The sequence below is a fragment of the Gavia stellata genome, chromosome 1 (genome assembly GCF_030936135.1).
Source record: "Gavia stellata isolate bGavSte3 chromosome 1, bGavSte3.hap2, whole genome shotgun sequence".
In the NCBI taxonomy this organism is placed as follows: domain Eukaryota; kingdom Metazoa; phylum Chordata; class Aves; order Gaviiformes; family Gaviidae; genus Gavia; species Gavia stellata.
The window spans coordinates 102464297-102485391 of NC_082594.1; the positions used below are offsets into that span (position 1 = coordinate 102464297).

Consider the following 21095-nt stretch of genomic DNA (forward strand, 5'->3'; position numbering starts at 1 on the left):
AGTGAGCTGCCACCAGTCATGCCCTTCATTGTTTGTGCTATATTGCATAGATCTTATTTTAATTACACCTTTTTACTGTTTTAGTTAGGGCTGAGGTAATAAGGCAGTGGCTTATTACAAGACTCCACCTAGTTGAGATAAAATATTTAGGTAACTTGCATCACACACTTATGATATGAAACTGAAACTTGGGAAGAAATTGCTTAAGGAGTTTACATTTTCTTATACAGTTATCTTCATAAATACAACCAAGGAGCTCAGTTTAATCCCCAAACCTGTGCACAGGCTCCGTTCAAGGAAGAGTCAAGGGCTTCTGTCCCTTCCCTGTTAATAGGGAAGGGGCAGCAACTGAGTTAGTAACCTCATCTCACTTATGCCTGTGTTTGAAATCTCACTGTGCCTTGTGGAGGAGTCAGGATGGAGAAAGCTATCAGACACTGTTGGTTTTGCCTTCCTCACTTTATTTTCTCTTCTCCACAGGCCCTGACCTAGTGGAAGAATTGCCCAACTTCTTGGTGAGCCCTACCTTTTGTGGAGGATAAAGGTCTCTAGGCTGATGCTTGTCCCTGCTGACTTACTACCGGCAACCTCAGAGATAGGCTCTGGCAATCGACTTGTCTTCACTCTGTCCTCGTGTCCTCTTCTCTTGGAAACACGGAGTGATTAGCTTGTCTCTGCTTTCCTGTTCTTGTTTCCTATAAGGACCTAGTAATAGACCCTTGCCTGAAATGCCGCCTGTCTTTATTTTAAAACATCTTTTAAACAAACATATCTTCCTTCTTTACAATGGCAGACAATTGTTTCTTAAGGTAATTACATACCGTGTTTTGGAATCTTTTTGGAGTTTAAGGATTTTGCGTATTGCTTCAAAAAAAACCTGAGTGTGTGATAATCCTCAAAGAAGAAATACCTACCTTGTGAATGGCTTTTTGCCTTTTGAGAACAAATTTTTGACTCCTGGATTACTGACAAAAAGAAATGTCGTCTCTTGGAATTTTCATTTTTAATGCAAGATACTGCTGGGCAGCAGAGGGCCTACATGGCATCTTTGTATGTCACTGTGAAAAAGAAAGGCTGCAACTGCTAGATTTGAGCCTGCTAAACTGGGATTGCCACCAGAAGTTCTTCTCAAGCTACATCCTTAAATAAAAGTTGCTAGGATACCACTTGTGGGATGCACAAATAATACTGAGTTTCAAAACAAATGACTGAAACTTATTTTTTACTCCTGTTTGGTTATAAAATAGTTAAATTTTATTTGAACATGTGATAGATGGCTTGTTCTATTTCCTGCTCCCATACAAAACTTTATGCTATAAATTTATATTATTAATCTTTTTTCAGCTGACAGTAGTATTAGAGTACGTTGCTTTTGGGGGAAAAAAAGAATTGATTATTTGACTGAACTGCCAGCATGGTGAGTTACTTTAGCCGGCAACAGCGTCACTGGATCTTCAAGCCTATCCTTCTACTATTTTTAAGCAGTAGGCTTAATGGAGCGTGAATGTGCATTGCGCACCTTATTCTTTCATACTGTTGATATGCATAGGACTATGCATAGCCTCATTTTTAGATAAAAAGAGGATGTTTACAATCTGATTGGTAAACAGTTTTTAACTGCAAAAAATACCTGGGATGGGACAGAATTTATTTTGCATGTTTAGAAACAACAGGATGGGCTTCTGCTCTGCAAAGTTTTTGCTCCTCACTCCTAGAGCATTTGTAGGCAGGTTTCTGTCCCCCTCTTCCCAACTGGAATGGCTGAACTTTCCCGTTCATTGGCTAGCTGCACAGTGTCATCAATGGGGCGGTAATATTGGGACAGGGGTACTACATTTTAACCGGAGGCTGCTTATCTTCTTTCTCTTTGGGCATCTGAACTCTTGAGTACTGCTTTCCTCAGACTTGCAGCACGTAGGATAGAGTAAGTACGTTCTTTGTTCGGGTTTGAATCCCTGTGCTCAGTTCTGAGGTACTCGTAAGAAAATGCTGTAATGTGTATAGTTCAACTTATTATTGATAAAATTGGCCTTAAAAATTATAATTTAATGATGACTGTCTTTAAACAGCACTGGAAACATGCTTGTTTGGTTTAAATTTAGTGTAGGAGATAGCTGCCTGCTACATGATAAATGTTTATTCTTTGATATTGCATTCTTTTGTCCTAGGTGACTGTCTTTATCTAATTAATCCTTTTGTTGTAGCCAGCCCCTTTTATCTTTTCTTTTTGCTTGAATTGTGATATAAAAGAGGTTTAGTGTAACTTGGCATCCCAAATATGTATACCATAACTGATAATTTTTACGCCAACATATTTTTTTTATTGTAAGTAATCCTGGAGTTTTGTAATTAAAACATCTCTGCAACTTTGCAACGTATATTTTGTCAAACACTGGTGATTAGAAAGCTATTGGTTTCCCCCCACCTGAAACTACAATTAAATTTTAACTCTGGTATGTTTAGTTCATAGTGAACAGCTCAGTGTTAATTTTCTGTATTTTATCCTTCTGTTCATGTTTGTTTTGTCTTTATTCTGACTGGATGTTTCGCCTAGAAGTATCACTCTCTAAACAAATCATTCCTTCATTAATGGATTAAAATACGTTAGCAAATGGCATAGGAATACCTTCTAAAACACGTGTGGGCTCTTCCTGTCTAAAGTTTATTACAGAGGATTTGGATTTAAAAATCAGGCTCACTGTACGCATTCGCATAGTGCCCCTCAGCCCCTTACCTGGGCTGCGTTCCTCGCCCCTGATGAATGGGAGGTCATTTGTATAGCAGAGGGACATACTGGGTCTCTTCACTGGCCATGCAGAGTCCTTTAAATAAATCATACCGTTTTCCACATGAAATTCTTTCTGTCTGTTCTCATTACTTAAAATTCTTTAAGCCATTTTTTGTAGGTTTAGATCGTTATTTTGCATATGTTATGATTTAAAGCTTTTAGATTATTTTCTGCAGGTCGTGCATGCTGCACTTGGGCTTAGGACCAACTACCAATTTGCAGCTGCTCACTTTCTGCTTTGCTGAATAGATTCTTCAGGGACTGTTTGACTTCTGTGAATAAAACTCTCACTTTAACCAATGCAGTGGCATCGTTTATGTATGTAATTTATATATATAGTTGGACTAATTTGACTCTAACAGCTTATTCTTTGAATAGCTTAGGAGGCTAGCCTTTGCTTTTCAAGGAACTCCAAATAAAGACATATGTACTTATTTTATAAATTATGTACTTACTTTATTTCTTTATTTACTATTTTCTGAATTCCGGTGGGTTTTTTTCAGTGTAAGCGAACTCTTCTATTCCCTTGCTAGTTGTATGGTATCATTGTCAGGATAGCAATTCTGGGGTGACGTACATCAGTAAATATGTAGAGAATATATGTAGAAGTAAACATGTCTTAAAAAGTAAAGGCTAACTCTCAAAGCTGCTCAGAGGAAAAAAATGTAATATTGACATGAATCCAATATGTGTAAGTTACGTGTACGCACACACATAAGGACATAGGGAGGGTGAAACAGAGAGTTTGTTTAATTTTTGTGAGCATTTTGTTTCCAAACTGCTGGAAACGTTTTGGACAGTTTATAATGAAATTGCGACCTTCGTTCATACACTTACTTTCTGCAGGCCAAGAGAGTGCTAATGTGTTTTTCTAAAACTCAGCAGAATGGGAGAGAGGAGTGGATGTCCTGCAGTACCCTCTCAGAGCGAGCTCCTTTATTAATGACACCTGGTCTTCCCTGTTGTTTGCCTTGTCATTGTTGTCTCCTAAGGAAAGCTAGAGCTGTCTCATTGCTCTTAGCCTTTCCTTTTCCTGAAGTATTCAGAGCTCTTTCAGATATTACCTCTAAAAATCTTTGAGTGGTCCCATTCAGCTCCGTAACACTGTAATACTGTGTTCACACAGTTAGTTCATCAGAAGGGCTTTGCCCTTTGCAGGCTTGGATTCTCCAGGAATTTCTATAGGTTACAAATCACAGCCTGGTCACTTGTAAGGGTTTTTCCTATATCACAGACTTCGGTATAACTTGGAGCAGTTGGCAATCTGACTAAAGGAAAACCAGGATGGATTGCCCAGCAGCTTAATCCTGTGTTCTGGAGTGGTTCAGTCTTTGACCTGTAGTTTATATCACATCTGATCAAGTCAGTTACCTGTTTTCATGTACATATCTCTCTTTTTTCTTTTTTTTTTTTTTTTAAACCAACAAAACCTTTGTAGAAATATTGTTGCCTGAAACAAAGTGACATCATTCACCTCTGTTAGGAGTCGCGTTGCACCCAGCACTTAAAACCATGGTCTGTGAATCTCTTGCTTTCCTAACCTCACGCGCCTAATTCTGGCTGTTTGCTTGTGTTCTGGTTTTATGCAGACTAATGGCCGATCGGGTGCTTGTGATTGGCAGTGGAGGGAGAGAGCATGCGCTGGCCTGGAAGTTGGCCCAGTCCCCACATGTAAAACATGTGTTTGTTGCTCCAGGAAATGCAGGAACAGCTGACAATGGAAAAATTTCCAATTCAGGTAAAAAGAAAAAATACCGTTTTTAAATATGATATCTCAAGAAATAAGTTGTTCAGTTCATAGATCTGTTAACGTGAAAGGATTATTATTATTGCCATTTTATAAGGTTCTGGACATGTGAAATAGATGGTAGCTGTTAAGAAATAAAAATGTCTGAGCAAAACCTTATGCAACTACCACTGATTTTATATCATCTCAGTTGTGATAGCTAGTTCGTTGGGTTCAGGGGTGGAGGATGCAGCCAAAACTCCATCTGTCTGAAGCACATTCCTCCGGGAATACAGTTTGGGATAGCTGCAGCAGTTCCTGCCTCCCAGCAGCCTAGCAGGGAAGGGGTGATGGTTTCTCTTGGTATGGACTGCAGTTCAACAGCTGGTTGGTGAACAGTTGAGAAGTGCCTGAAGCAAATGCCAGCACCTAAAGTACTAAATTCACTACTATATTCTCAGAAGTTCATTGAAGCCCTGTGATCCCAACAACCTTTGATGAGAATACTTTCTCATCTGAAACGTTCAACTGTAGAAAAACATTAATTCCTTTGTCTTAGTGACCTTAAAAAATTAAGGTTATTTTCAAATGTTTCTCTCTTTGTACTGACTGCCTGTTTTGAGCTTCTAGCTTAATATGTTAAGCTCTGACTAGCTGTAGTTGAAACTATTCATAGTTATTAGTTTTGAGAAATCAAGCTTAAGGTATTTCAAATTGAGCATCCAAAATTATATGCTGCATTTTAAAAAAATACTGTTCTGAGGTGCTTGCCTGGAGGAACACAGTGAATCAGTACAAAACCAGGGGAGATTCCTTGTGTCCTTTATATAACAGATCCTGAATTAGGTACTTTAAACAACCAACTTAAGTTTCCTTTTTAAAACATATGATAACATGCAGAATTAAAATTAACATAATATGCATGTGGACATGAATTATATACATCAATTTTCTGCATTCATATTTGTATGTAAGTAAAAACTTTTTTTGTTACCATCTCATGTGGAAACATGAATCCTGTCAGATTCTTGTACAGCAGGTAATTATCATATTTAATTCCACTGGAATGCTTAATTACAGGCTGTTTAAATAACTTTGTCCTTAATTTTTTTGACTAGTCACAGTATCTTAAGTAGTTTTCTGTTCTATTTGGTCTCTGAGGAGAGGGCCCAAGAAAAAGCCTGACAGGAAAGTCATACGTTTCCTTCTCATCCCAGAAAGTCAGACAAAAATCCTTATCCTTGTGCTAAATGGAGTCAATGCCAGTCTGTATGGCCTGCAGAATTTTAATTTCAGTATTTTTTTGCAAGCGGTGTCTTTTAAAAACTGCTGCGCTTTTCTCTCACCTTGTTATTCCGTAAATATACTGCACCCTCAACAGTGGAAAATATTTGAGCATGTGCATAATAATGCTTGAGCCAGGTCCATGAAGTCTACCATGTGTACTAAAATCTTTTTTTCTAGACTATGGGCTCACATTTACTTTGGGAGAGAAATCCTCAGCCAACCAGGAGATGGGAAGAATCTAGAATTTGTGAAGAGTTTGACTTCTTAGTTTTTTAAGGAAACAATGTGTCTTACTTGCTCAGGCATTTTAGTCCTACCACTGGGGTCTAGATTTTAACTCACGGGAGAAAATGGAAAACAGCTTTACAGAATCATGTGAGCCCTATTATATTGTGTGAGCCTGGGCAACAATGTCTGTGAAACTGCTACCATTGTTTTGGGTTTTTGGTATAATCAAGATTTGGCTTTGAAAGTTCATCCTCCCTTCATGGTTCATGAGATTGCCTTTAATTAGCATTGCAACTCTGGTTCTCAGATGATTTCTGAAACGTGTAAAGGTGGGCTTAATATTATAAATAGCCTTAAATCCTTCAAACCTTGCCTGCATCTAAGTCAAAAAAAGTTTTCATGATTAATTTGAGTCAGTAATTGTTTCTGACAATAAAGACAGATTTAGGTTGAGTGGCTAAATATAGTTTTATATTCAATTTATATTTAATTAGCAGGGCAGTTTTGGTGCCAGAAGCGTACAGAATGGCTTGCTGAATCCAGAGACAGACATATGCGTGTCTGTGAATGGACTTTAGCATCCTGACACCTCCTTCCATCACATTTTATCTCTCAGTGTAACGTATACTGTTAACTTTAAGCTCTAGCTTTGAAAACCTTGGTCCAAGGTCCTTCTGTCTGGTTCAAAAGGAATGTTTAGCTGTCGTTTTGAGAAATGAAACACAGGGACAAAAATGTCCCCTTTCAGTCTACAGCCTGAGGAAAATTACATTTGAGAGGAAAGTTAAAATTACCTATTAACAATGTGATTTATTCTTTTCCATTTGTTACCAGGATATTTCCACATCATGTATATCTTGTGCCATGTTCACTGTTCATATCACTAGTAGATCAGGCCTGTGGCAAGACAATTTGGGATGAAAAGCACAATCACCTTACGGGCTCATTCTTTTCATTGCTCCCCTTCTCATGGATTAATCTCACAGGGAACAGGGATCATCCCTCTTCAGTGGCCCAGCAGAGCTCTCACTCTCTTCAATCAGGATCTGCTGTTCTCTAGCTGCTTTCACAACAGCTCCATGGGACTGAAAGACAATATTGACCTTTATGTTAATCAGTACTTTAAAGCCAAGTGTGTTATGCTTTTGGTTTTGCTCTCTTGTGAGCCAGAAGTCAGTTGGCATAAATTGCACACAGAAGTCAAAGGCCTTTGCTTCTCCTTACTTACAAATGGTGGTGGAACAAAATGATTGAACTGTTAAATAGGTATCAAGGAGGTAATTTTTATTAGTGTTCAGTCAGGTTTTTTCCCCTCACTCCACCCAAATAGGGCAAATCTTTAACCAAAATGTAGGTTTCAGATAGTTGCTTTTATGCCATCTCTTAGGCAGAAATGACCGCTTCTCTTTTGGAAGCAGGCAATTTATTCATACATGCTGGCAAGGAGCGCAGTGGGCACCGACACAAAATCATGTCTGTTGGTCCAGCAGAAGCTGCTGTATCACCGCCTCTCCTTTCTCTCTCATCACTTCCCCAGAAGCTATCTGGAAGAGACCATCAGCTCCTGGCGTGCTTGCCAGTATGGTCACCAACAGGAAATCACACACAAAACTTGAAGCAAAGTAGTCCAGCTGCAAGGAGGGGCTGTGCTGTGCCATACGGTGCTCCCTTTGCCAGCTTCGTGCCCTGATGTGTTAGTCTCCTCCCCACAGGGGCAGCCAATCCACGCTGGACCACATTCACTGCTTTTTTGGCTCTCTCCGGGTTCGTGTTCCAGTCCTCTGTAGACCTTGGCTTTATTTATTCTTGATAAAAGCAGTGGAATTGCATTGCCTTTGCGTAAATTTTTTATCATGAGACTTGACATTATTGTCTTTAGTGCAAGCTTTTTCTTTTGTTTACACAGTTTTTGGCATTCCAAGTATAATCATATTAAATGTTTGTTTATGGAAAGAGAACGGTCCTAAAAACCTAAGACCAAATATCCTTACCCATAATTATGGCACCTGCCCTTATTAAATTCAGCCTAATGTAAGAAAAAAAGTTCAGATTCCCCTTTGTTTCAGTGGGGTCACAGTTTAGTCTGGCAATTTTTAGCTGGCACTACAGAAAGAAAGAAGGAAAGCAGAGAAAACGGTTGCAATCCCACCACCAGCCACTTGTTCCTGTCCCCTACACCATGCTGGCACAAACATGTGTAAAGCTTCATGGTGACCCTACTCAGGGAGGAGACTGGCTGAAAAATATGTTTGTTTTCTTTTGCTTCTTGAGTTATTTTTCACTTGGATCCTTTGCAACACTTCTTGTGCTGGCAAACGGGATGTTCCTAGACATAAGAACCATTTACTGTATGACAGTGTAGGGGAACCCAAAACTTTTTTTCTCACCTTCAAAAGCATGGTCGTTTTACAAGGCGTGTCAAACTGCAGCCTTTGCTTGGGGGTTTGGTGGTGTATTTTGGTCCAAGCCTCGCATATAAGTCTTTATATTAGTGTATGCCTCACTCTTCCAGATTGACAGTGACCTGCCAGTCAAGAATGTGAGCGGTGAAAATGCTCCTTCAGCATTATGTGATAAATAAGTGCTAAGTAACAGTAATGAATGCAGTCTTACCGCGCTTTTGTATCTTTGACAGCTGTTTCAGCCAGCAATCATGCTGCACTTGCCCAGTTCTGCAGAGATCAGGAGATCAGGCTGGTTGTGGTTGGTCCAGAAGTTCCTCTTGCTGCTGGTAAGAGAAAGCAAGATAAAAATCATAGCCTTCATAATTTAGGAAGAAAAGTAAATTTCAGTCCCCATCTTCTGTGCACCACTCAACACTACCTGAGTGTCTTCAGTAGGAATGGAAACAGATCCTCCGTGGCAGTTTCCCTGAAATTCAGGGTTGTGCTGTGATGAAAATGAATTTCTGAAGGGTATTGTGTGAGCAATATAACAGTTAAAGTATCCTCAAATATTCAGTTTCTTTTTAAGTGCTTGGGATTAGTAAAAAAAGTATCAAAGTTTTTCCATATAGGAACCTTAACAGGAGTTTTGATTTTCCTATGGAGTTTTCATTTTTTGAAATAATAATAATTTGGGACTTGGTAACAAAAACTCATTTATAAACATGTTGATAATTTTTCTGTTTTAACCTTTTACATGATCAACAATTGTTATCTTCACAAAAATCTAATGTTGACTTTTTAGTTAAAAGCTATAATGAAACAAGGGGAGATTGTCATCTCCTACCAAATGCACCAGATCTTCTTAGTCCCAGATATTGCAGGGTTACCTGTTGCTGATTACAGTGAAGAATGCATCTTTTTTACAATTCATCTGATAAAATTGGCACTGTATAGATATATATGGCTTATCATTCCTGACATACTTGTTCCAACAAATCAGTGCCTCTGTAGACTTGGACTACATGACTCCTATAAATCATCTGGTGATTTATAAAATTTTTTTGTGTTGTCATTTTTAGGAATTGTTGATGACTTGACAGCAGCTGGAGTAAGGTGTTTTGGTCCAACAGCAAAGGCAGCTCAGCTGGAGTCCAGTAAGAGCTTTAGCAAAGCCTTTTTGGATCGTCATGAGATCCCAACTGCAAGATGGAAATCTTTTACTGATCCTAAAGCAGCATGTAGCTTTATTAACAGGTAAAATTCTTGTCATTTTAGAAGTATTTTTTATAGTAATGTACAGTGTGCTAGGTATCCAAAACAAACAATCAAATTATTACTAATGTATCAATACTTTTGGTTGTGATAGAATATCTGTAAAGGTTTTAAAGGATAATCTAACATGACACTATCACACTGCAGTAAGTCTGATAATTAAATGGTTCTTATTTACTTCTCTTCAATGAAAATAAAGTTCAGTGTTCCGTTTACAGGAGAATGTAGGACAAGTTTTTATTTTTTTCAAATTGCCTATTGTGGAAACCCAGCTTGCAGTCTGATAACCATATGTTCTGCCTTCTTTGTACCTTTTCTCCACAAATAAAAATTCTGCATTGGAGACTTACTTGGCAAATGGTGATCTACTCATCAGAATACAATCCAGGTGACCCAAAAATGATACAACAGTAAATTATTAAAAGGAAAGCAACCTTTCAGAACAGTAATGAAATTCAGTGGTGGGGAAAAACCAGGAAGCAGAAATCCTTTACAGGCATAGCATAACAAGAGAAGCTTGGTTTTTATTTGTGTGTTATTCGATAAGGTAAAACCGTTGTTATGCAAACTGGTAAGTATTTTGATCTTTCAACTATTGAAATGTTCAAAATGCCTACAAAATATATGTGCAATACAGACTGTTTACTGTTGAATCTCTCTTCTCTATCTTTGAAGTGCAAACTTCCCTGCTTTAGTTGTAAAAGCTAGTGGCCTGGCAGCTGGCAAAGGAGTAATTGTGGCTTCAAACAAGGAAGAAGCGTGCAAAGCTGTTACTGAAATCATGCAGGTGAGTAGAAATGTCATGCACTAACTGGAGGAGTTCTTACACAAAATAAGTTGTTAACCATCTCAAAGTCTCAAAGATATTCTTTACGTGTATGTAGTAGGAATTTGGCTAAAAGACATCAAATCTTTTACCTGTTGTTTGGACAGATATGAAGCTCTATCATGTTTATTGCTTGAGGCAGGGTACTCTTTCTCAGCATAGTTCTTGTAGGCTAAAATAAACTAATTCTTAATAAAACCCACACTTATTTCCATATGGATTTCGTTGGTGGTTGTTTTGGTTTTTTACCATTTGAGACTGCTGCAATTAAACAGTCCTGTAATGTTAACACTATGATTAAGCTAGATCTTGACAAGCGCCATCAGCTTTAGGACCCCAGTCACACAGCACTTAAATGTGTAGTAAAATTCCAGTGGAATTATTTCAAATTAAGTTTATATTTAGGTAGGATAGACAACAAATGTATTAGGACCATAAAAATCTGAAGAGAAGCAAAATGAAGCAATTTCATCTGAACGGTTAGGAACATAGAGCTGGAAAGTAAGACACATACAGGTCAGGTCCTCAGCTGGTGTCAGCGGCACAGCATCTTACAATTCAGTGGAGCTATGCTGATTCATAGGAGACATTATCTGACACACTTGTATTTCAAGAGTCAGAATATAGGGTCTGCACTCATATTTTCTTGTGTGTGCATGGTTATTGGACAGATATATGTCTTAACATGTGGTCCAATGTCTTGAACAACAAAAATGTATGTTAAAGAGTCTTATAGACCCACAAAATTATTTTGTCAATGTGGGTTGGTGGTTCTTAGTTGCCTAAATATGCAGTCAGTGTTCAAACATTGCACTGAAATATGAAAATGTTTCCCCCTTCCAATGTCTCCTATAGAATTGCACTTTCTTGCAAAGTAAAAGTTCAGATTATAGACTTGACAGTCATTGCTATTACTCTCAGTATCGTGAGTGCAAACTTCAGAAGATGGAGCATGAGGAATTGCTCAGTAAGGCATAAATATTATCTGCAATTTAAAAATATTCAAGCATAAAATCTGCATTTATTTAAGAATAAACAGAAAAGAGGAGCAGAGATTTTACCATTGCTGACATACCCAGGATGGAGAATGGATTAATAGTCTCAAAACTGTGCTTCATTTTTCTTGCTGTTTTAAAAATAATTTTTCTTGTTGATTTTGAATATTTTAAAATAACTGAAACAGAACTTAAGGGATTTTGGTTTTACTGTAGGATAAGACTTTTGGCACAGCTGGGGAAACTGTTGTTGTGGAAGAACTTCTTGAAGGAGAAGAAGTTTCTGTAAGTGCATCTCACTGTAACACTTTGATTATACCTGTTCTAAACAATTTAGGAAACACTGTGTAAGTACCTACAGCAGGGATGTGTAAGATTTTATTACTTAAATTAAAAATAGTTATCTGTTTATAAATAAAATTGTATTAATTAAAGACAGCCGTGTTAAGAACCAAACTTCCTGCAGTCTGTTAAAATAGTTCAAATTAAATAAAAATAACTCAAACAGTAATCAGCTGTTGCCACATGAAAAAAAAATACCAAACCTTAAAAATGTTGAGTGTCACTGAGTGTGCAGTTCTGTGCTATGATTTCTCTGACAGCAAAGACAGTATAAGATGTTCCTTCCCTTTCATATCGCTACCTCCTCACTGCTGTTTGCTGTTGATTCAGTTATACTAGTTACCTGTTTGTGAAGCTACAACCTAAAGACCTTTTTTCAAAGAAACCAACACCAACACCTTGCATGTTTTCTGTGTTCTGGTTTAGAGCCCAGTGCCATTTGAATCGGTACAAGTAACAGGATGGTGAAGTGCAGAGCAAGACAAGGAGTGGTTGGGAGTAAGGGAGGATGGAGATTTTCTTTAATCAGCTTTGCTGATGAAGGGAATATGTTGAACTGCATCATGAGGGAACAGTAAACTCCTTTGGAGCAAGGGAACAATCAGCTCAGGACAGGTGCAGGCAGGATCCTCTTTAACCAGTTTCATTGCCAGAGAGATTGCAATGTGGAAGTGCACCCGGGGACGACGGATCTGGAGCCAAAGGCTGCTGAATGATTTGACAGTGTTGATTTACTCTGCAGATGTAGAGAGTACATTCTTTCATTTTAAGCTGATTCAGCTCCTTCGTTTAAAAAAGTATATCTGATTTAATTAGCAGAGTGTGAAGGAGAAAAGGAGAATTAGAGCCTAGGTTTTGATGTGGCAGGGGAACGTGACACTTGCATCACACAAAGTAGAATAGCCAAGTACCAGCTCAGGTTCCCAAGTCCTGGAGCTGGAATTGACTTATGCTGAATGTTGTGAACATTCATCTTGGAGGTGGTAGTATTTATAAAGTAAGCAATCATCTCCAACTGTTGCCAGTCTTTGCATAGTCTGGTTTCCTGCCCCATATGAAGAAATTAGACGTGAAGATATTTGTCATCCTTATTCTTTCCTGGTTGGCTTGACCTTTTTAGGAACTAAGGGGTTATCCAGATCGTCATTCTTTGGTGGAAAATATGTAATGCTCTAAATTAGTCCTTAGAATACTATCAGACTTATTGTAATATAACACAATAATATAAAATTGCAGTTGAAAATGTTTTTTTCTATGATGACTGACAGCAATGAAGAAAAAATACTGCTTGCCTTGCCTGTCAAAATAATTCACCTTCTACAAATGACTAGGTTTTAATATATTAATATTTTCACATTTTCAGGTTTTGTCGGGGAATCCTTGCTTGTTTTTTAATTAGCATTATAAAATGTTTTATGACTAGTACTAGCAGTAGTCCAGACAGTGAACATCATCATCCAGTTACAGAAGATGCCAGCAGGCTTGTTATTTTGAGGATAAAAGCATCTGCTGTATAAGTAATTTATAAATAATTCAAAAGTAAATAGCTTTATCAACAAGGAAAAGGAAATCTTCAAAGGAATGTAATGCCTTGTTTCCGGGGCAGGGGGGAGGAAGGGGGAGGGAAGAAGCAGCTTCCATCATGGAGTTTTTTTAATTTTTTTTTAACCTTTTGAGTATTTCTTTTCAGTACAACTACTGATGTTATGTTGTAATTTTTTATATGTTATATGAAAGTTAATTTCTGTAGCAAGGTCATATAAACTGAAGCACTGCTTCCTGAGGGAAAAGGGAGATGTTTAGAATACTGTAGTTTGTTTTATCAGAGAGACAGAATCCATACTCTTAAATATCCATTTACAACACTGAAAATCAAATATATTTGCACTTTCTGCGCTTTAATTTTAATCATACCCTGGGGTTTTAATTATTCTCCTTTTTTTCTAGTGCTTATGTTTCACTGATGGCATCACAATTGCTCCCATGCCTCCAGCCCAGGACCACAAGCGATTAATGGATGGAGATGAAGGCCCTAACACTGGAGGGATGGGAGCTTATTCCCCAGCACCTCAGGTAAAAATGTATTGACAAGGAGATGTTTTACTAAAGCTGTAATACGGCTCTAGTATTGAAAGCATGTGTGAATTTTTAGTTCCACCATGATGAACAGGAGAGTGAAGAGAGTGGGCTCTTGTGGATGGAAAGAGTTGCCTAAACCAGACATAATCAAGTAAAGTCCATAATTTAAATATGTTTCTCAGAAGAGAAGGATATTTCTACCGAATTACTTTTAATTCTAAAGGTGGAAGTGTTATTTCTGCAATTTAGTATTTTGATTTGGTTTTTAAGCATTATGAAATACTGATTGTTAGAACTAAGTGCTTAAAACCACATTTTTATCTTGTGCCAAACTAAGCTAATGATGAGCTTAGTTCACTTGCTGTACCTCAAGGTGGTTTGGTTTCTGTTTGGCAAGGAACTATTTGCAAAAGGACTTACTTTGCTTTCTATTCACCTGTGTCATGGCCAGAGATTTTTCTTTTTTGAGTTCAAAAAAAATATAGGTTTTTTTAGTATAGAAAACTATTAATCTTGTTTATTGAATAAAATTTGATCATTGATCACTATACTTTCCAACTGTGATTTGTCTTTGGGAGGCCTTATCTAAATGCCAGTATGTCTGTGCAAATGGTTTGTTCCAGTGAAGCCGGTAGGATTGCTTGCACCTGTAGATCTAAGCAGGGAAAAGTGTCTGAAGAAATGCAGATGGTTGTTTTAATGCTGTGGCATGTTGTCTGAGGAGAGAGAAAAAAATATTAACTTTCTGTTGCATGAAACATTGTGGAGTGAGCAAGAGACCATCCAAGTGTTCTGCTTGGCTCTTAAAAACGCTAGCCATCAGAGTAGGAAAAATCATGTATTCCCTTTTTACAAACACTGTTTCCTAATCCTGTTTATTTAGATTTCTAAAGATTTACTGCAGAAAATAAGAGATACTATTCTTCAGAAAACTGTTGATGGCATGAGGAAAGAAGGTGTCCCCTATTTTGGTATGTACAGAAGTTTGGGGTTTTTAAGCATAAGGAGAAAGAGTTTTTTTACTTGTCCTCTTTATAGGCCTAACTCACACTGTAAGTTAAGGAAGATAACTTTGATCTATTTGGAAACTGGATTTAGTATCAGTGGCTTGATTTAGAGTCCATTGAAATCAATGGATATCATTTTATTAATGGTGGATAATTGTCAAGTAAGGAAGAACAGAAAGGCCAACGTTTGAAAATAAGATGCAAAATTGTAGCCACAACTATTTCTGCCTTATATATTTTTAACATTTCTAAAGCGTTAACATCCTACCTTTAAATTAACACAGGTGGCATCCTTTTTAACACTGTTATTAATAGATTCAAAATAAATGACTTCTGCAGATGCTTGGAGAGTTTTTTCTATTTTTTTTTTTTATTCCAGGCGTGCTTTATGCTGGATTAATGCTTACCAAAGATGGACCTAAAGTTCTAGAGTTTAACTGCAGATTTGGTGACCCAGAATGTCAGGTGAGTTATTTTGTAGGTAGATACAGTTTGCCAGTATGGGAGGAGAAAGTCTGTTACCATCTATCATTATTCTTAACTAAATTTCGGATGAATAATTAGCTAATTGCACTGAAATTTAAAATACTTGATTTGTTTATTCAAGACAGAAGGTCTGTTATGAAATTGTTCCATTCCAGAGAAGATTTCAGCAGGTTATACTCAAATATGGGCTTTACAAGAGTAAGCGTGAGTGAAACTCAGCACTTTCCTATCTTTCCTGGAATGGAGTTGGATTCTTTTTTTTACTTTATTAAAGAAGTGAACACTTCTTTTCCCCACTTCCTGTTGACAAGTGGAACAAACCTCTTCATTTCCATTCTCCAGAACAAAGAGGGTTCTTTGGCCTCTACCTTTTCCCCTCCATATGTAGCAGCTCTTTTACCCATAGAAATTATCTTCAAGGAAGAGTATTTTTAAAGATACATAGATTATGCACAGTATGTATATATGTGTGAAAACACAGTATATAAACATACTTATTTAATGTTATTTTTACAGTTGCATTAGTATTTTTAAAAGCTCAGTGAAGAAAATGTAACAATGTACATTGTTTTCTTTAATTTGCTAATTTGTATTTTTGTAGGTAATTCTTCCACTGTTGAAGAGTGATTTGTATGAAGTTATGCAAGCGGTTATCAATAAAAAGTTGTCTAGTTCCATGCCAGTTTGGTTTGAAGACAGTGCAGCTGTGACGGTGGTCATGGCTAGCGAAGGGTATCCAGGAACATATCCCAAGGGTTTGGAAATAACAGGTAAATATAGCAGGAGAAACTGCAGAAGTCTGATTCCTCTCCTGCCCTCTCTCCCTTCTCTTGCCAGATGAAGGTGAATCAGTGTAACTCAGATTCATACAAACTTTAGATCTTGTGATTTTGGGTCAGCAAGAGACAACTGAATTTTCACACATCAAAGTTTATTGGCAATGCAGCCGTAGGATTTTCAAATCTCCGCATTATATTGTTAAATTCTGTAGCATTTCTTTAATATGTGTTACAGTAAAGTAGTTCTGAGCTGGTCACTGATTCTTACATAATGTTGATGCTGATATGTTTTGTGGTCTCTATGTCAGTGAAGTATAAAATCCAGCTTGAATTAAATGTTGTATGCAGATGTTTCAGTAAAATACTTCTTTCTGTGTCTCTGAGCATAAAAGTAGCGGACTTGTTTCTCCTCAAAGCACAGTTTATACAAATTTATTCCTATTTCCCAACATGATCACACTGAATTAGATTGTGGTTTCTAGACACAGTAAATAAGTGCTGAATAACTATTCATGTGTAATTTAATAGAGAATGTTCTAATCAACTGATTTTTCTGCATTTATTTTGTTGAACAACAATCACAGGACTTTCTAAGGCTAAGCAACTAGGATTGGAGGTGTTCCATGCAGGCACGTCCCTAAAGGATGGCAAAGTGGTGACTAGTGGTGGAAGAGTCCTTACAGTAACCGCTATTAAAGAGGATCTAATGACAGCACTGCAAGAAGCCAACAAAGGAGTAGCAGCCATACACTTCAAGGGTGCCATTTATAGAAAGGACATTGGTTATCGGGCTATAGCTTTCCTGAGACAATCCAGGTAGATATTTGAAATACTTGAAATGAAAATAAGTGGTGTAAAAGGGACTTAGCAGATATCACTAGTTTACATTAATAAACTGATGTTGATATTATGCATAACTCTAGACAAGTTTTGACTAGCATCCTTGTGAGCAATCTAAGTAAGACTAGCCGGGGAAGGAACAGGCTTTTTGATGCTCTCTCATCCATGTTCTTATTCTCCCAAGTCTGAGTTAAACTACAGTGACCAGCACACAGGAGTAACTTGTGGTGTTGCTGTCTTATGCCTGTTTTAGGGAAGGTGAACTTCTGGTTCTTAGGCTCTAAACCATAGCTTTTGCTCTAGATCTGTGTTGTCCTTAAGTCTAGTAGTAATACCATTAAATATATGTATGAACAAAGTTTGAACTATTTTATCGGTTCATTTTAGAGTCTTTAGAAATGGTTAAAATGGTCTTGAAACACCTGCCTTGTTGGGATATTCATTTTAATGGAATAGCTGGCTAATAACATGGGTAGAATTTATCCCTCCTTTTTATTATTGTTCCTTTTATTTTCACAGTATTCAGTTTAACAATCTTGAGATGGTGTGGGTGCAGGGGATTTTTAAAGCAGTGTGTCCTTTGTCTCTCTAATGTTATTGAGAGCTTCTTGCAGGTTTTTAGATTCATTTTTACCTCATATGAAGCATATCTGCCTGCCTAGTCTCCAATTAACTCAAAACATAACTTTTGATAATAGGTTATTTTGTAGTCTATGAAGCATATTAGAGTTTAGGTTATTTTGTAGTCTATGAAGCATATTAGAGTTTCATTTTTGCTGACAGTGTATACCAATTAGTATATTGTAAAATTATGATCAATAAACTTACTAAATGAACAAGGGCATTCGTATCTAGTCTTCTTTCTCTCTCAACTACTGTGCATCTTTTGAGAAATTTATATGAAAGCGTGTAATTGGTATTTGTATTGTAGTAGAAAAAAATGAAGTCATTCTGTGAGGCAAGAGAGGAAGGTATTGTAATGAACGGTTCTCTAAATCACTGAGTTCATGGGCCATGGCCAGCAAGTTTCTTGACTGGAGTGCCTGTATACTGGGAGGATCCCCAGCTTGTGAAGGAGACTTCTGGGAACTGTTTACAATCAGCTCCTGTTTCACTGTCCTTGAGTCTGCACCAACTTTTGCTCAGACATCCTAAAATTGGAAGAATGGACAGTCAGGCACACTTCACTTTGGACTCTGTGTCGCACGCAGTTAGGGAAGGGTGATGGTTGGCTCAGTAATGTTGGGGATACAGCTCCTCTTGGCAGTTTTGCAGGATTAAGTCCTATGCATTTCACTTTGTGGAAATATCCAGAATATTTATTTAATAAAAAATATTTTAGAACAATACTCTCCTTTTAAAGAGCCAAAGTAGGTATGATACTTTTAAAAATAAGGTGAAAATACGTTGAATATTCATCATGTTTGGACTGAAAGGGCCTGACTGGTCTCATGCTATTGCAGGCTACTATTTCCTTGACTCTTATTCACAGGCTGAACAGCTGCTGCTTATAATTATTTTCCTCTTGCAAATTTTTGAGCAGTGATATAATGTGAGTGCAGATACCTTTATATTTTCCTGGTACCACAGCTCTTTGGCCAGTTGTTTTGTTGTACATGTCCTTATTAATCAATAGTGTGTTTCACCCTTAGAATTTAAACTTAATCCTGAATCATATCAATAAGAGAGCTAAAATAGGTATGAACCTAAAATAGGGATGCACCAGGTAGCCTGGTTCATGCCACTGACAGTGTAGAAATAACAATTGCTTAAATGGAGTGAGATATGTTTGGTACAACTAGTAATTAAAAGTCATTAAACTCACTGTCTCCAAAATGAAAAGGTACCTCTGTAAATATGATACGATATTTAATGTCTCCAGTCAGTCATATGGATGGACAAGTTACATGCACCAGTTTGTAGTAAGGGTATTTTCTGCATTGTATGGCTGTATATAAAAGAAAAACCCAGAGTTTATGGACATTTCTTTCTAGATTGCTAAAATGGACCTTAGGAACTTAGTTCTTTTAAAATAAGCTTAAAAATATATACTTTAAGAGAAAAGTCCAGTTAAGTAAAAAAGAAGTGTGGTTGGTTTTGTGGTGGTATCATTCCAGGTGATAAGGGAGGCAGCCTTTAAGCTACAGTTGTAAAGCTCTCAAAGTATCACAGAGGACTATTGATTTAGGTGATACTTCTGTTTTGAAAAGCTAACTTGAGCTTGGTCCTGCAAGATGCTGAGGTGGTCTGATTTAGCAGTGCATTTTTGTATACGTTTTGAGTATAGGAACTATACTACTGATGCCTCAGTATCCAGACCAGGTATTCAAACCTTGCAAAATCAGATCCATTATTCCATCTCTTTTACCTTGTTGTTGGATTTTCTGTTTTGGTTGGTTTTTATCTTGATATTTGACTGGATAGCATATGATGCTGATGCTCTGATGCTGTCTTCAAGATAACTATTTAAATACTGCTTATGGCAAACTCTCTGTGGTGCAAATCCATGAAGTTTTGTTTCTTTGGTGTAATACTCCCTATCTTCAGGTATATGTGTGAGGTCAGGTTCCAAGCAGCAAAAAGATTAACCTTTGAGCTATTGAGCCTGCCTGAAATGAATACTGCAGTACTTAGAAATCATTTTATATGAGCAAAGTTCCTGTACAAGCAGGAAAATAGTTGTACTTGACAGTAGAATAGGATTCTGAATGGTTAATCCTCTTAGTGATGCAATGATGTAAAGAAGTAAATATTATTTTAAAATGCATGTTTGTGCATTTAGTAATCAACTGCCATAACATTTTTTTAACAATCTTTCAGAGGCCTGACTTACAAAAACAGTGGGGTAGACATCGCAGCAGGGAATACTTTGGTTCAGAAAATTAAACCCCTAGCTGCAGCCACATCAAGGTCAGGTAAGACTTGTACCTTCTATTCCTGTTTCAGTCAGTTCATGGCAATGAGGCTTATCATTTGATCTTGATATAAAAGCTCATATTTATGTGTTCTGCGTGTTTCTAGATTACACACGAAATATCTGTGGTAAGCAAATGCCTGTGATTTCTTAAAAATGTACTTTGTTAAATTTACGGATTTCCTTCTCAAAATGACTCTATATCTCCTGAATGTCATGTGTGTTAAGGACGCTAGAGAATACAGTTCAGCACTCTAAAAGGTTAAGTGCAAGTAAAAATCCTACCATTTCGTGCCATTTTTGATTATATGGATTATTATTTCTTGCACAGTGAACTATACAATTTTTGTAGATAAATGTTTAGAAAGGTGTATGAGATGTAGAATTGCTCAGAGATACTATCTAGTACTTGAGATCGGTATGGAAGACACATCTTTTGCGTGGTTAAACCAGATTCAATTTGTCCTTTTTTTGTTGTGATCTCGGGCACATCTTGCTCTAGCAAGTCCTTGTAATTAATTTGATAGATTTAAAATATCAGTCATGTATATAATAACCCTTTAACTTCAAATTAACTGAGAACCTTCAGACAATGTCAGATATACATAATGAGAAAACTATACACACACACACACATACAACTAGTCACTTCTTAGCATTCATAGTATTTGCTACTCATGTTTGTTTCAGTCTCAGGATTTAACCCATTTTAGTTTCAAGGTTACCATACTTACCTATCATAACCAGTCTTAGGAACAAGAACTCTTAATATACTCTAAGTAGCAGTATTAACAAAAGAGCTAAGGAATTTCAGTTGGAACATGCCTAGTTATCATCTTTTCCCAGAAAGCAGTGGGCTTTGATCTGTTACCACAATTCCGTCTCTGTTTTTCAGAAAAATACTAAGTGCAAGGGGGAAATGTATCAGTCACAGTAATTATTAAATGTTCTATCACAAAGTTTTAGATTTTTGTCTTAGGTAATAACAAAGAAATAAGACAAAGCAAACTTAAGAGGATTAGGAGCTCTCTAGGTGCTGCTGTGAAGAGGCTCTAATGTCAGAGAAAAGTTTCCTGATGACAAAGCAAAGTCATGTGGACAGATACCAGAGAGAATTTGTGTTGGAGATCCCGGAGAAA

General features: G+C 37.2%; 1 protein-coding gene across 1 annotated transcript in view; it reads left to right on the top strand.

The window, feature by feature from the left end:
- The first annotated feature begins 498 nt into the window (after positions 1–498).
- LOC104257467 (trifunctional purine biosynthetic protein adenosine-3) overlaps positions 499–21095 on the top strand; it is a 35801-nt gene continuing 15204 nt past the window's right edge. The window contains exons 1-12 of the mRNA XM_059817632.1: positions 499–515; positions 4378–4526; positions 8665–8760; positions 9496–9670; positions 10364–10475; positions 11726–11794; positions 13799–13924; positions 14814–14901; positions 15317–15402; positions 16025–16193; positions 16787–17018; positions 19863–19957. Coding sequence (XP_059673615.1) covers positions 4382–4526; positions 8665–8760; positions 9496–9670; positions 10364–10475; positions 11726–11794; positions 13799–13924; positions 14814–14901; positions 15317–15402; positions 16025–16193; positions 16787–17018; positions 19863–19957 — 1393 coding nt within the window. The 5' untranslated portion in view covers positions 499–515; positions 4378–4381. The remainder of the gene's footprint in view (positions 516–4377; positions 4527–8664; positions 8761–9495; positions 9671–10363; positions 10476–11725; positions 11795–13798; positions 13925–14813; positions 14902–15316; positions 15403–16024; positions 16194–16786; positions 17019–19862; positions 19958–21095) is intronic.